This window comes from Canis aureus, chromosome 2 (assembly GCF_053574225.1).
Source record: "Canis aureus isolate CA01 chromosome 2, VMU_Caureus_v.1.0, whole genome shotgun sequence".
Lineage (NCBI taxonomy): Eukaryota > Metazoa > Chordata > Mammalia > Carnivora > Canidae > Canis > Canis aureus.
This window is the reverse complement of record NC_135612.1, coordinates 15371428-15387563: the sequence shown is the minus strand read 5'-3', so window position 1 is coordinate 15387563 and position 16136 is coordinate 15371428. Positions and strand designations below refer to the sequence as shown.

The 16136-nt window shown below is 38.3% G+C and overlaps 1 protein-coding gene across 3 annotated transcripts in view; it reads right to left on the bottom strand.

The window, feature by feature from the left end:
• Positions 1-16136, bottom strand: part of KIAA0825 (KIAA0825 ortholog) — a 380540-nt gene that overhangs the window by 182900 nt on the left and 181504 nt on the right. For all 3 annotated transcript variants that reach the window (XM_077864518.1, XM_077864511.1, XM_077864514.1), the window contains exons 17-20: positions 13989-14397; positions 9419-9578; positions 5012-5170; positions 2891-2985 (exon numbers count right to left, since the gene is read on the bottom strand). In XM_077864518.1, coding sequence (XP_077720644.1) covers positions 2891-2985; positions 5012-5170; positions 9419-9578; positions 13989-14397 — 823 coding nt within the window. The remainder of the gene's footprint in view (positions 1-2890; positions 2986-5011; positions 5171-9418; positions 9579-13988; positions 14398-16136) is intronic.

The window sequence follows — 16136 nt, the reverse complement described above, 5'->3', positions numbered from 1 at the left end:
CATGAACAGGGTTGAAGGGGCAGAGAGAGAAGCAGACTCCCCACTGAGCAGGAAGCCCTACAAGGAGCTCCATCCCAGGATCTTGAGAGCATGACCTGAGCCAAGCCATCCAGGTACCCCAACTTCACTTTAAAGATGAGGAAATCTTGGGGCACCTGGGTGGGTGGCTCAGTCAGTTAAGCATCTTCCTTCTGCTCGGGTCATGATCCTGGGGTCCTGGGATCCAGTCTCACATTGGGCTCCCTGCTCAGCAGGGAGACTGCTTCTCCCTCTGTCCCTCCCCCTGCGTGTGCTCTTTCTCTCACTCTCAATCTGCATGCTTGCTCTCTCAAAAAAATAAATAAAATCTTTAAAAAAATGAGGAAATCAAAACACAAATAGGTAACTTCTATAAGCTAAGCTTACAATAGGGACTGAGAACTCAAGCATCCTACTTTGCCATCTCCATCTGGTTCTGGGCGTGAGAGAGGTCTGGCTCACTTCAGGCTTGGGGTCTTAAGAGAGTAAGTCCACAGATGGTCTGCTTATGATATTAAATTTGAAGACCAGGCACAAAAGCATTTAGAAGGTGAATAGAAAGGATTCCCTTTCTCAACAATTTTCATGTATATGTATTTCAGTTCAATGTTGTTTATAACACCATGTCCTCAGACAACACTTGCAGCCCAGTATATAGGCTTGACCATGGTGCAGAGACAGATTAGTATAAATATACTGCCAATTACAGACAGAAAAAGAGAACAAGTTTAATTGCTGAGTTTGAGAGAAAGAACTGAGCATATTCAGCTGAACTGCTCTAGGTTTTCTTCTTTGGCTCTGTCTACCTCCTGAAATGACAATAGTACGCAAGAAATATCACTTTGTTGAGGTAAGGGAACATTTGTAACTTTTTAACATCTGTAACTCTTACTTTAAAGTTCAGCGTCCTGTGATTTCACTCTCAAATGTATAGTTTTAAATAGTCATGTTGTCAGAAATTCAATGCACTAGTTAAAAAAAAAAATCAGCATTTTCAAATAAGTCTGAACAAAAAGTCTCTTAGAAAAAAATAACAGAAATGATTTCCTTACCTGTTCAATTAATCAAGTCCCATAAATAACATTCTTAAAATAACTGGGAAAGTACTAAAAAACAGTTAAAACTCTGAAGTGTCCTCATCCTTCTAAGGTAGATCAGTTATGTTCATTCCAGCTTGTAGTATATAGTAGTTTGGAGTAGGCTGCTTTTCATACCCTTCTTTAAAGTTCTGAGGTTCTTATTAAGGTGATAGTCTAGCTGTTTCTATTAAATATTCATGACCCTCTTTTCCAAGAGAACAGTTTTGAATTGTTACTTCTGGCTAAATTTGTGGGAGTTCTTTTCTCCCACGCACTCTTGAATGTGCTCTCTCAGGGAAAGAGACTTAATAGCCATTGTCCTAATTGAAGTATATCTAAAGTTTTCACACAGTAACAACAACATGCAATTTTGTTAAAAACACAAATTCACCTCAAAGTGAATATTACACATAGCAAATGCAGAAAGCTTTGAAGGATGTGTTGCCCCCAGAGTACCATTTAGTGGATTGGAAGCAGCAATTCACAGCTCAAAACTTAGTAAAATAGAATACAGCTAATCCACATGAACTCAATATTTTACAGATAGCAGGGAAAAAACTGACTCATCTTTCCTGGTTTGTTTCCAGATAGACGTTTAACATCGCATAACTTCTCCTTTTACCCTACCACCACCACCACCACCACCACCCTGCCCCAGCTCTGGGGGACTAGTGCATGAACAGAGCATATTCTCAACTACTACCTGTCAGGTGGTAAGCTTGCTGGGAGAAGGCCATGCCTGATGGGAAAGCTGGACTGCTCAGCTTTGTCCATGATAGGAGAGCTCCATTCAAAGGTGAAATAATAAGAACACCATTGTCACCACACATTTAAATGAAAAGTTTTACTGGCAATTAAGCTGCCCTTTTTTAACCTCCATTTGGGAAATTACAGGATATTTTTCCCTCTTGATATTTTCTGACATGCACCTGGATTTGTCAAGGATGACTTGACGATTCTAGTATGTCGTTATGATCTTTCAGGAAAAAATGGTATTTAATATTTGTATCAAAAAGATATAGAAATACTTTCTACATCACACAGATTATATAAAAATAATCGTCATACTGAACTATAAGCAAACAAATGATACTTGAGTATAAAAAAGTGTCACACATATATATCTTAGGTGAAAATGTCATACTAGATAAGAGAAATCCAATTTTTTAATATTACACCTTATTGTTTTCAATGAAGACTTGAAAGTATTTTAAAATCCATGTTAATAGATCCAGAATATAAAGAAAATATTTATAGTTTTGTGCAAAATAAATTACATGTGCAGGTTCCCAGGCTAAAAGCACATTACCATTTTATTAGATTGTTCTGGAGTGTGTGTGTGTGTGTGTGTGTGTGTGTGTGTGTGTGTGAAATAATATGTAACTGAAGCTATAGCAACTAAGTGCCAACGGAACTGGCTTCAAAGCAAAAAATTCAATCATGACAGTTTTACTTATATGTTTCCCTGATTAGACTGGTTGATTTGGCTTGGCATTTTGTATGCATTCATTAAATTATCACAAACAAATACAAAGTATTATAATGACATCCAACCTGATAACTTTTGGTGTGTACAATGCTGAACTATTACATACACAAAGTTAAATATTTAAAATTCAGACAAAACCAACTAATTTTACGTCATAAAAATTTTTTACTGCCTCCTATAAATACTTACTATGGAAAAACAGTATTCTAAGTATACTTACATATAGGACTCTCTCTGTATATCTATCTCTATATATATCTCCTTTTCCCCCCAACCAGATCCCCCCAATCGCAAATCTCATTACCTGTTTTTGAGCAGTACACTGAAGGTCATCTTATCCAGTCCCAGATAATTTGGCAGCAACTTTGACCAATTCCAGTTCCATTTTGTGATGGCTGACTGTTGATAAATGAGAATACGCTATTGTTAGTTATTAATCAGAGTTAATATGATCAGTAAATTAAAGCTCCAGCTGTGATAGACTAACTAAGAAGGAGGGGGGTCCAGAACAAGGACTTAGACAGATAACATCAATCATGTCCACAGAAGAAGGTTTTTATTCCAATAAGACAGCAATTAATTTATAAATCCATTTGGGGATGTAGTCATTATTTATAAAAATATAAATCAATTTCTTGAGTCGTTATTCTTCCAAGTGCTAATGGCATTTGCCCAACAAGTTTCCCTGAGAGGGTGACTCTGAAAAGAAAAGTGAAATAACTGGCAACTTTTTCATATATCAATTTGTAGTTTTTATTTTTTAGTATCCAGAAATTCTATGAGAGAAAAAAAAAAAAAAAAACAGATTTAGAGGTGCTATGACTCAAATTACAAGACACTGCTTAATAAGAGTATAATAGTAATGTTACTTCTGGTTAAGAAAATGCTTTAAAGGGAAAATTAGGGGGATCCCTGGGTGGCTCAGTGGTTTAACGCTTGCCTTTGGCCCAGGGCATCATCCTGAAAACCTGGGATTAAGTCCCAAGTCAGGCTCCCTGCCTGGAGCCTGCTTCTCCCTCTGCCTGTGTCTCTGCCTCTCTCTCTCTGTGTCTCTCATGAATAAATAAATAAAATCTTTAAAAAAATAAAAAAATAAAAGGGAAATTAGAACAACCTGTAAATGTAAATAATGTTCTTTTATTCTCATTTAGTAGGTAATTTCACAACAGAGTAAGGAGAAAAATTACTGTGAAAGATAATCTCATAATTCAGAATGGAATAAAACATGCCATTTACTTAAACGAAGTGAGGATAATTTAACAGCTACAATGATTATTTATGGTTTGGAGCAATCTAATGTGCAACATAGAAAAGCAGCCAATACACTCAAAACTTACATAATATTTTTGGTTTCCAATTATTATAGATGCTTGTATCTCTTAAAAGTACACAGTTTTGATAATAAGAGTCCAGGCCAATGTTTAAAATCCTATAAGAACTATGCCCTGTCACCTGCTGATTAATGGAGCACCACAATCCTGTCGTAGAGCAGGAGAATTCTGTCCCAGGTTGTCAGCATTTGAAGGTCTTATTCTACTACAGTATTGATGACTGTAGACTAGGGTTGTAGCAGGCATGGCAAAAATATTATCTGCATCCCGAATTAGGCTATTGTTTTAATTCTTATTTTCCTCAGAGCTCTAGGTCAAGCAATCCTTCTCTTCTCCCCTGTTAGTTCAAATAGCCTGTCAGGAAGCTCTTCCCTTTTTTATTCACCAAAAGAATAAATAAAGCAAAAGCAACTTTAGATTTCAAATACTTTGGCTTAGATATGATCTTTTCAATGTGACGACTGAAACAGGTAGCTTAAACAATGGCATCATCTGGCATTAAAAACGTGTGGTATTTATCATATTACCCGTATTCCAAATATCCTGACATTGAGATCATTTGCAAATTCATTTGAAATGCAGGAATATGTTTAGGGTTATAAAAAGGGAAATTTACCTCATGTGACTTAAAATAGGAACTCAAGGCTTTGTTTATAATTAGTTGTCTACTCTTATTATTATTTACCTTAAAAATTAGATAAGTTCATAAAAATGGCAAGGTGTTCTTTGAGTGGGTGGGTAGGCGATGGGGGTGGGCAGCAAGGGAGGAGACCCTTACGAAACGCCTGGTTTTTCAGGCCTTCTGTAGACACAGTCGAACAGATGTTCCCTCTGCCCATGGCAAACTGACCTGGTCAAAAGTTAAACTATACAGACCAAACATATGCATCAGTTTGACAAATAGAAGGTAAAATAACTTTTTCAAAGTCAATTCACGCAGACCACATAAATAAGAACAAGGCCTTTTGCTTCAGAGCCAAAAAAAAAAAAAAAAAAAAGCTTATAAGTATTCAAACACAAAGCACCTTTTTCCTTTATTGGTGTAAAAAGAAAAAAAAAAAAAAAAGGTCACACATTTCCTATTTTCCACATACCTGAACTAGCATGTTTTCACTAAATGCCTTGTACACCTGGAAAGGGTTAAAGGCAGAAGGCTGATCTTCCACACTCTTCAAGGTCATCTTTAAAGGTCTGATGGGTAATGGCTTTTCCTTCGAACCATTCATAGAAAACAGCTGTTCTTTTAAATATTCCTTCAAGGGGGGAAAAAAATTACAAGTCGTGATGGTGGGAAGCATATATTCTCTTTAAAAATACACTGATCAATATCCAAATCTACCCTTTCAACACATTTGCTAGATTACAGCATATTAGTTGCCTCAGGACAGAATACATTTTCAGAAGAAACACAGCAGAATACCAATCAGCACTGCAATAAACCCATCAAAAACAGGTTCACCTAATATATGGGGTAGATTATGAAAGCATCTAACGAATTCTCACATTACGAATGTATGCTCGATACATCAGAATCTTTCTAATAGGCATTGTCTTGTCATTGGTTCGTGTGTCAACATGTCCCGTTACCAAAACTTCACTTAGATGCACGATTCCTCACGGTACAAGGTGGCTCATTCATTCACTAAGAGCAGTTGTTATCTACTGTACACTCAGCAGAGTGCGGAGTACTCTGATATTCCACTGCAAGCAATCTTTCCTCTATGTAGAATTAATTATAATTCAAACTCCTCAACTCTGTTTCCATGCTGCAGACTGAAAAATATCAAGGTTCAAATGAAGCTCAACATATGTAATTCCAAGCCTCCAACTGCCAGGGGCAGCCTGGGCAAAAAAGTCTATCGACTACTTCATATTTTATTTTCCATTCATAAATAAATAAGGTGACTGATCCTAGTCTATTTTATTGGACTCTTTTTGTAACACGACAATTTGAAAGGACTTCAAGTTTCCCATGTAAGCTATCAAATATTTACTTTTAATAAGTCATGCTAGAGATAAAATAATATAAATGTTCTCCTGATTTTCAGTATGTCAAAATCTAATTTTTTTCCTCAAGAGTAGGACTAGGTTGAGAACATTAGAGCTGAAAAGGACTTCAGAGGTCATCTGGAAAACCCTTGGTACTCAAAGTCTGGCACCCAGACCAGCCGAGTCAGCTTTACCTGGAAACCTGTTAGAAAAACAGAATCTCAGGCCCCACCCCAGAGAGAATCTGACAGGAGAACAGCAGGCACCCAAAAGTTTAAATAATTCTAGTCCACAGCACATTGAGCATGTAGCTCTGAAAGGCCACAGATGAGCCTTAGATCACAGGGGTGAGTAGTAGAGTCTGAGTGAGAAGCCATGTGTTTGGTCTCGCTTCATCATGCGTTTTTCCTGTGCCTCTATAATGTAACTTCCTGAGGAGGGAATGCCCACTGTACCACTGTACTCCCCAGGCAGGGACATTTTAGAGCCTCAAATCCTATTAAAGAAAGAAAGAAAAGGAAAAAAAAGGAAAAAGGAAAAAAAAGGAAAGAAAGGAAAGGAAAGGAAAGGAAAGGAAAGGAAAGGAAAGGAAAGGAAAGGAAAGGAAAGGAAAGGAAAGGAAAAGAGAGAAGAGAAAAGAAAAGAAAAGAAAGAAAAGAAAAGAAAAGAGAAAAGAAAAAAGAAAGAAAAGAAAAAAGAAAAGAAAAGAAACCACTACTTAACTCTGATAATCATTTCTTAAATTTGCTCACTGTGGACCACATCTCCTTAGATTAATTCCATAGCATCATTCACACACAGAGACTCTTAAGTATCCTTGGATGATAATAAAATCACCAGAAAAAGAATGTTATGCCTAGATTTAGGTTTTTATACAGAAATAAAATTTCTCTCCGTCATGATTTCTGCAAGTAAAATTTTTAAAAGGAATAAAAGATTCTAATGAGAACACCTGCTTTATTTTGGCTAATCACAACCTGTGTCAACTGATTTCCCCTCACATTGCTACATTTGGCCTTTTTCTTGTTGGTGGTGTACAATTTGAAAAAGATCAAGTGCTGTGCTGCAAGCTGGGAACACAATGGTGTTTTCTCCCTTGTTAATTTCTTTGACCTCTCTACTGTCCGGGCACTTGTCACTACCCCTTCTAAAAAAACTGGATTTTTTGTGGTGTCCCTTTAGCCGTACGTACTGTGATATTCTCTTTAGAAAAGATACGTTCTCCTTTGTCCATCCGTTCTTGAACACCCTCCCTGTGCAGTAACAGTGAAGCTTATTTCTCTACCCACGTTCCTGTGTTTTTCTCTGAAAAGCTCCACCAGTCCTTTGACCTCAACTCCCACACTCAGTAAGGCCACCAAAGTCTCTAGTCACAACCTCCCTCATCTTTGCTTGTGGCCAGGTTCAACTACCCACTAGACTTATCCTCAGACGTCCTCCCTTTATCTCAAAGACAAACATTCTTAAACTCATCTCCTCTCATAACTTTGTTATTACTCCAAGGCACATTCTTTCATCCTTGTCCAGGCCTGTACCTGTGAATGCATCTGCATTTATGCTGCCTTCTTGAAGCATATTTAGCAGCACACCTGAAAACGCTCAAGACTCCTAGCTCTACTCAGCAGAAACAAGCTTCATGGAGCATTTCACCTACAGCGTAACAATGCCTTGGTATAAAAGCAGCAGTAAGCCCTACTCTGAGCACTTAGCCTCGTGTCTTTACTGAGTCTGTGGTAGTAGTAGTTGTTAGTAGTCACAAGACAAAGGGCTCACTACTTTCTCTGGTTTAGACTCACTTCCCAGTAGGCCTCCTTCCTCCCTTGTCATGATGTTTGTCACTCAGCACAATCAGCAAGTACTTAGCTTGACATCCCACGTGATAACCACCACAACAGTAAGTGTATTCGCCTGTTATGAAAGAAAAATCGTAACTTGAACCTTAATTGATCAAAATGTAGGCGGTGCCCCAGTGAAGAGTCTTACACACATCAGGCGTCACAGCAGACCTGTTCAGAGCCACTGCCTCAGAGGTCCACAAGTTCTACGAGGGGAGAACAGCCTTTCGATTTCCTGAGTAGAACAGGTGGCTGACGACCAGTAAATATCCAACTTAATTTTCCTTTTGGGTGATTGCTGAGCTTTTTCATGTTAAGGGCTTTTTAAAAAGTGAACGAGTCTATCAGTTTGGCAATCTCTCCCAGCCATTAGTTCTCAGGACTCCTGTACCACCAGTTTCCTAAAAATCTGAGGGTAATCCTCTTGCAACATCTGTTCCTCAGTAATCACCATGGTTACTTAAGGCCATCTGGGTGGCCACGTGGACCTGCCAGTGAAGACCATGACTTCGCAATGGTGGTCTTTCAGTTAGCCAAGGTCAGGAGCTCCTGAGTTCCCCACATAGAAACCCTAAACAAATTATGAGGGATCATTAGCAAATGTGAATAGGTTGTGTTACCAACTAACAATTATATACTGAGATCCAGTGCCTCAGGGACTGTACCATTTCTCATAGCAACAAATCCCTCACATCCTTCTCAGGCGACCATTGAATGCACTATTCTATCACCTGTTTATTGACTGGCTGATTAGCTCTAGGAAAGCCAGGAAACAAAATTTCCTTGAAGTAACTTTCAGATAGATGGTATCGGAAAGAACATTTATATAACTGAGTTGTAAAAAGCTGTGCTCGAATTTAATTCACTCCTTGGAAATTGATGGTTTTTAAGGCCTACCTCATTGAGCTAAAACACGATAGCTTCACATTATTCATATTATAGAACTTTTAGTATTCCAAAAAATAGATTCATGCATTTGCAAATAAAAACAGAATTCTAATGCAGGTACAAACGCTCAAATTAAAAACCTGATGAAGTGAGCAAACTCGTATTGTTTCAAGTCCATAGCTGACAACCTGCTCTTTACATTTTTCTGCTCAAACAAAAAAATGCCAGAGACATGCAAGGTCAGAGGCTTAACCCATCAGACACGTAGACAAGCATGACATTGGCTCTAACCAGCATCCACGCATTAATGTGTTTTCTTGGCTTAATCTAGCTGCCCCCGAATACGGTTCAATATTCTTCCGAAGTTTTCTCACTCTGTAAGAAATCCACGATTTCACCAGACAGGTGTGACGTCTACAGCAGAAGACGTCCATCTCTCTCCAGAAAATTCATCATTTCACAAACAGCAGATTTGAACACCAGCCTAACAGTCACAAACACACAATTCCCAAACTACACGTCTAGTCTCTACAATTCAGAACTGAACTGAGTTTATGAGCCGTGTTATTGTTTCAACCATATAAATAAAACCTACATTGTTTCGGTGAAGCTTCGCCTGTACAAATGCAGAACAGCCGGGGTTGAATAGATTCTATTAATAATGCAATATTGAGTTTGGTATTGACTTTAAGAAGTATTATCACCTCCTTGACTAACCCTTAGCTGCCAGCAGACGCTGCCTCAGGCCAGTACACACCTAATTGCTCGGTAAAAAGGCCGTTTCCCTACCTCATTGAGCCGCATGATGTGATAAATTTGCCGCAGGTACTCGCTGCCACCTGGTTTGTGGCAGATATCCAGGACCATCATGTTTATTTTCTGCTCAGTCAGTTCAAGAGCACCATCTCCTTCTTCTAAGGCTGTGCTTTGCTCTATTGTCATAAACGCACTAAGTACAAAGAAAGCACATAAGTATCAGCGGTGAAGAATTGTAAAGATGGAAAATAATCAAAGAGATTGAGTGTGCAGAGTCGATGTAAATCTCATATTCAAAGCACCATAAAGACCGCTCAAATAGGTAAGCTTTCCCAAACCGCCCCTGCGCAGAGAAACAGCGCCTCAGAACCAAGCACCTGAAAGCATTTTAAAAAATTGAATCGTTTCTTTTAAAACAGTTCTTTATTGCATTTATACTCCGATCTATAAAACATTTTCCCATTACTGCAATTGTGGAAATTGCTATAATCATGGGATGAAAACAAAACATTTCTTTTTAAGAACATGTAAGAAATAATTTGTATTTTCTCTTTGAGGATAAAAAGTATCTTTGATGCCAGAAATAGCTTTGGTAGTCTGTCTTTTGTAGATGCCTCTTTACACCTGTCTTAGAACACATTAAAGACTAATTAAAGTGTCAAAAGGGGGAGCCTATTATGCTAACTATAGGCTGGGTGCTTCCTGGCAGTGTGCTTACTACTGGGTGTTTTAAATTGGCCTTTTGACACTTGTTGCCTGTTAAAAATATATGGTCCCTCTCCTGTTTCTTCTTGGTGAGGATACCTAGCAGAAGTCACTACCCTGATGAGTCAGGAAAAGGGTCTCTTATCACACCAGGAATGTGCAACTTCCATTTGTGAGACATTTCTAAGAACAGATTCCCTTGTTATTGATTTTAAACATTATTTACATAGTGCTGATGAATGACATACATTTTTTTTTAGAATTCTCCAGCTATGTCAGAGCAAAAGAAATCATGATATCCAGGGGACCTCATATATATCCCACACTACTTTTCTTATTACAGTTGCTACTAGGATCATGTTAGGCTTTGCAATTGGAGTATTTTTAAGAAAAGGCATGGTTTTCCACTGTTCCTCGGACTAAATGAAATTTACTGTGGTGTAATCAGCTATATACTGCAGTTCATTACTGAGATTTTGCCATGATTATAAAATTAGTTCTGCTAAGAGTCAGTGCCGCTGACCTGAAGACTGAACCAAATGATACCCAGCTGCTGGACATTAACTTTTATATTGCTTCCACATGTAGCTTCAAAACATCTTTCTTAAAAAAAAAAAAAACAACGAACTTTACAATTGTATAAGGCTTGCTAAAAATAAAACAACTCCTACTCTGCGACATATTCATTAATTAGAGTAAATCTTTAAACAAACAAAAAAGACGTTGCAAAAAAGGAAGTTTGTAAATAGCTTTTTGAAGCTGCATACAGGTTGCAAGCAAGATTTCTTGTCAGGTTCTGTAGAAGCTGACATTGAAAAAGTTGAGGCCCTCTGACAAAAGAGTGTCTCAGTGTCAGCCCCTGAATTGTATCCTTTCCTGTCCATCACTGTGCAGGTGAAGCAAATGATTGGATTCAGTCAATGCTATGATTAATGAGTTCCTCTCTGGATTTGGGACTGCCTATCAATCATGTCATTAGGGAGAATGTGCCCTGAAAGAGGCAGACCTTAGCCAAGGAATAACTGCATTAATCTTAATCTGTATATGCACCCAGCCAGCCAAGTCAGGGTCACCATGATGAAAAACAATAATCTTCAACTCGACAAATTACTTTGCAAAGACAGGCATTTCTTTACTTTTTGGGCTGTGTGTTCTCCAGAATCTAAGTTGACTGTTTACAGCTTGAGTGTTACTACAAAGTGAAGGTTATTTTAATGAATAGTAATGCTTTCAGGCAGTACGCAAGACAAGCAATGCTTACAGCTGCCACCCTTCCGCTGCAGATCTTTTCACAATTTCTATAAAATCAAAGTTAAATCTGAATGCAAGTGAAAGAAATCAACCGAAATGATATTGCGTAGTTCTGAGATCATCTTTGCGGGGAATTAAAATTTCAATTATCTGAACAGAAGCACTATTTTAGTTTATATGGTTACATTCTCAAATTTAAAAACAATTATGATAAACCCAAGGCAGCTCTTCACCTAGACACAGACATCAGGATTTAAAATACATTTTTGTTATGGTATAGATCTAGAAACTAAATGATCATCAGTTTGTAAGAAATACGTAGAAGTTCACTTGTAGAAGAAATAATCAATCTGAAATCAGAGTCAAGAAGTACATTCCTATAGCACCCAAATCTTGTAAGAGATAACCTACTGTGAGTTAAGAAGTCAAATTTATCTGTTTCAAATAAATATAATAACCGCAAATCTGAAATCTATATATTGATATTCAAGAAACTGAGAAAGACATAGCATTGTGATAATTACATACTTACATAATACACATTCAGGAACTTTGAGGACTGTAAAAACATTATTTTTTTTTTTTAAAGATTTTATTTGGGAGGCTGGGTGGCTCAGCGGTTAAGCTCTGACTTTGGCTCAGGGTGTGATCCTGGGGTCCTGAGATTGAGTCCCACATCGGGCTCCCTGCATGGAGCCTGCTTCTCCTCTGCCTATGTCTCTGCCTCTCTCTCTCTCTGTCTCTCGTGAATAAATAAGTAAAATCTTTACATAGGCAGAGGAAGAGGCAGGCTCCGCATGGGGAGCCAGATGCAGGACTCGAACCCGAGATCATGACCTGAGCCAAAGGCCGACACTCAACCACCTAGCCACCCAGATGCCCCCTGTAAAAACATTTTAAAAATCAGCAGTTCTTCATTTTGGATGCATGTTGCAACACATAGCTAATCAGCCAAATATCAGCTAGACAATTCTCTATATAGGAGGTGTTCGATGTGTTGGTGTTGTTTATAAGGAATGTAAACCAACTTTTAAGGAAAAAAAAATTATTAATGGATCCCTGTATGTGGCCTCAGGTATATAACTGAGACACTACTTTACACTGATCTTATTGATAAGGGGACCCCTAAATCAGAAATATCGTAGATTTAATTTTATAATCAGATCCACTATTTGTATTCTTTTTTTCTCTCTTTATAACCACTGCCGTCGAGATGATGATATTTGGCCTTAATCTTTTAGTCATCGGATTAAAGCCTGTAAATTGGTATTGAATGCAGATATAAAGATTAAAGAGGCGCTTTCAGAGTTACTAAACATTTGCCCGATTGCTACTGTTATTCCTACCCACAGGACACCCCAGAAGTAAATTTCTGGAAGTCGGTATGACAAGACCGGGAAAATCATGATTAGCTACATTTTCCCACTTGGAATAGTATGAAGTCATACAAATAAGTAAAATCTTTAAAAAAAAATTTTTTTTTAAATAAAGTCTTACAGAGATTAACACAAACCAGTAAAGAGTATTTGTTATCATAATGCCAATGAGTGCAATGTATTTCAATAGAGTTTATAAACAACAAATGCTCGCTTGATGCATTTGTTACTAAGCTTGGTGCTAAGAACCTTATGAATCTTATTTAATTTTTCAAAACTACTTGGTATCACCACTGAAAATGAGGCTTTGAGAGATTCTATAGTTTGCCCAAGATGGCCCACTTACAAGGGATTTATATTTGTCCATCTGATTCCAAAGCCTGAATTCCTTGTCACTACCACATACTAAAGAAAGTAGCAACTTTTGGTCATTTTCAGGCAAGAAAGTTAAAATAGTATTTGCCAGCAACATGAACAGATTGTAAAAGTATGGGGAACAGTGTGTGTGAGTGGTATAAAAAAGGGCTGGCTTAGTGATCTGTAGACCATATGAGCTGTAATACCTTTATCAATATCATGCAGTTCTAAACTGAAGACTAATTTTAAGACAGGAGTACTCTATGTACATATTTAAATTCATCAGGGACCCTTAAAGATCTTAGCAATACCACAAATCACTTAGCTCCTGGTGACAAACCTATGAGAAGGCTGACATTTTCATACCGAAACAGCTGGGTGTGTTTATAGCTCGAGTGTGATATGCCCCAGCTGCCCTATGGGATTCTTACATTACCAGATGAAAAATGTGTACCTTTTTGACAATCAGGTACACAGAAAGCAATAAAAAGCCTTTTATATCCATTAATTCCTTCTTAATTTAATCTCCATGCCCAATCCATTTACAAAATGCTCCTGGCTATCCACTAGGTACCTGTTTGTGCACTAAAAAAGAATGAAACCAAATTCTCTTGGGTTTAGATCCCACTCTTTTTAACAGAAACCTTAAGATGGTGACTAAATAGGTATAATGTTAAAAAAAAAATAGGTATAATGTTTCAGCGTGTCATTGGGGTTCAAATTTTAATAGAACAAGGAACGTCTAATAATCCAGTTTTTAATGGAATATTTATCTTTCTATGCATTCATCAAAGTTCCCATGAAGTTAAGAAAATAACCACTGTTGCCTATCAGTATTTTGTTGTTGTTTATTGGTGGTTTTGTTATCAGGAACATATTTGATGAAATTCAGGTCAAGAAAAACATCACTTTACCATTTGGTGCTCAACTTCCTTGCTTTCAACAATTGGCTCTCAATCCAGTTGGGTTTTTCCTGCTCAATGCTCTGTATGACCCTCTGGGCCATTTGATTAGGGCCACTTGTCTGCTTTCCCATGATGCTTTCCAAACACACACAGATTAAACCAAGTTTCTCTTTACTCCATCTGTCAAGGGAGGCACCTGTTAAAAGTTCCACAGTGTTTCCATCCTCAAATATCCGACATATAATTACAATCAAGTTCCAGACAAGGAGGCTAGCTTTCTTCAATTCAACAAAGTTTTTTGACATTTTTCTCTCAGACAGAGAAAAGAAGTATTTAATTGGGGGAGGCAAACATGCAATCACCGTAGGTAACTTGCTGATTACAATAGATACTGCCTGAACAGCAAGCCTTGTGAAGCCTGGGGAAGAAAGGAAAGAAAAGGTATGATTAATATTAGCATATGCATTCCGTCACTGGGTTGTTTTGAGTGTTGCGTGGGGATGTCTAATTTTTGTGGAGAAAATTGTTGAGAAGAGCAAGTGCTTGACATATTCCGACAGAACTCTACTGGGGTCGCTGCCTAAAACTCAAACCTCAGTTTTTTTTCCCCTCACAAATGAAGATCAGCAAATTTAAGATTATTAATTAAACTTTTATCTATTAAGGTGGCAGTATTAAGGGCTCAGATGTCCTCTTAAGTAACAAATGTAAAGGTACTCCTATTGGACCGCTTTGTGGCCTTTGATACTTTCTTAAACCTCCTCCTCCCTTGGAATCCATAACAGAATCTAAGTCTTGTCAGGCCTGGCTCCTCTTCTTCTCCTTCTTAGCCCAAATGTCACCTCTTCAGAGACCCTTCACTCACCACCCCATCCAAAGCATCCCTTCATGCTCTTCCCATCCCAGCTCCCCAACCTCCCTATCATTAGAGGCTATTTTGTCACCTAATAATTATCTCCTTCATTGTTCATTATCTGTCCCCCTCCACTAGTACATAAGCTCCATGAAGACACGGCAGTTTTCCCCAACACGTAGAACCTCATGTATCAGTTGTTCAATAAAGATTTGGTGAATGAATAGGCCAACAAACTGGTGCATGGTTACCTTTATTATTCTTCTTTGTGTCCCATGCTAGTTCTGATTTTATATATATATATAGTCACACACACAGAGAGAGAGGGGCAGAGACACAGGCAGAGGGAGAAACAGGCTCCATGCACGGGGAGCCCGACATGGGATTCGATCCCGGGTCTCCAGGATCGCGCCCCGGGCCAAAGGCAGGCGCCAAACTGCTGCACCACCCAGGGATCCCTGATTTATACTAACACCTCTTAAATGTAAGTATTGCTAAGAAGTCCTTGCCTGTTGACTGATGATTCTACATGCCCTCCTTTGCTTGGTGCCATTTCTCTGAAGAATGAACTGATCCTCCCTCTGTAGATCAGGGTGTCTCAACTTTGGCACTAATGACATTTGGGCTGGATAATTCTTTGTTGCAAGGAGCTGTCCTACGCGCTATAAGATGTTTTAACAGCATCTCTGGCCTGCACCCACTAGATGTCAAGTAACATTCACCTCAGTTTTGACAACCAAGAATGTCTCCAAGCATTGCCAAATGTCCCCTGGGTGCAAAATCTTTCCTGGTTGAGAACCACTCTTCTAGATGGTTCTAGATTCTTCAGTCTTGGCTTTCTCCAGGGTAGCAACCTACAACTTTAGATCTCTATTGGACATTCCACTTCTCTGTCCTAGCAATAATTAACTCATTATAATTAAAACTAAATTAATTGTTTTCCTCCTAAACTAGCTTGACCTTGCTGACTCTCCCTCCACTCTCCCTCTATGCCTTCCTTCCTTCCTTAGTTCTTTTTTTTTTTTAGTTCCTTCTTTTTAAATCTTTTAAGTAGTCCTGTTGACCCTTCATTCTAGAAACCACATTGATAAATCCTCCTATCCCCTCATCTCTGACATCCAGTTTCCCTTAACTATGAAACATGACTACTGATCTATTGAAGCCCCTCATTATGAACAGTACCTGGACTACTGCAGTACTCTCCTAACACCTCTAACTCATCTCCCTGCTCCAGACTATGCCCAGCTCTCTCCTGTGTTATGAAGCCAAATTCACATACTGTAGTATTTGTTATCTAATTTCTC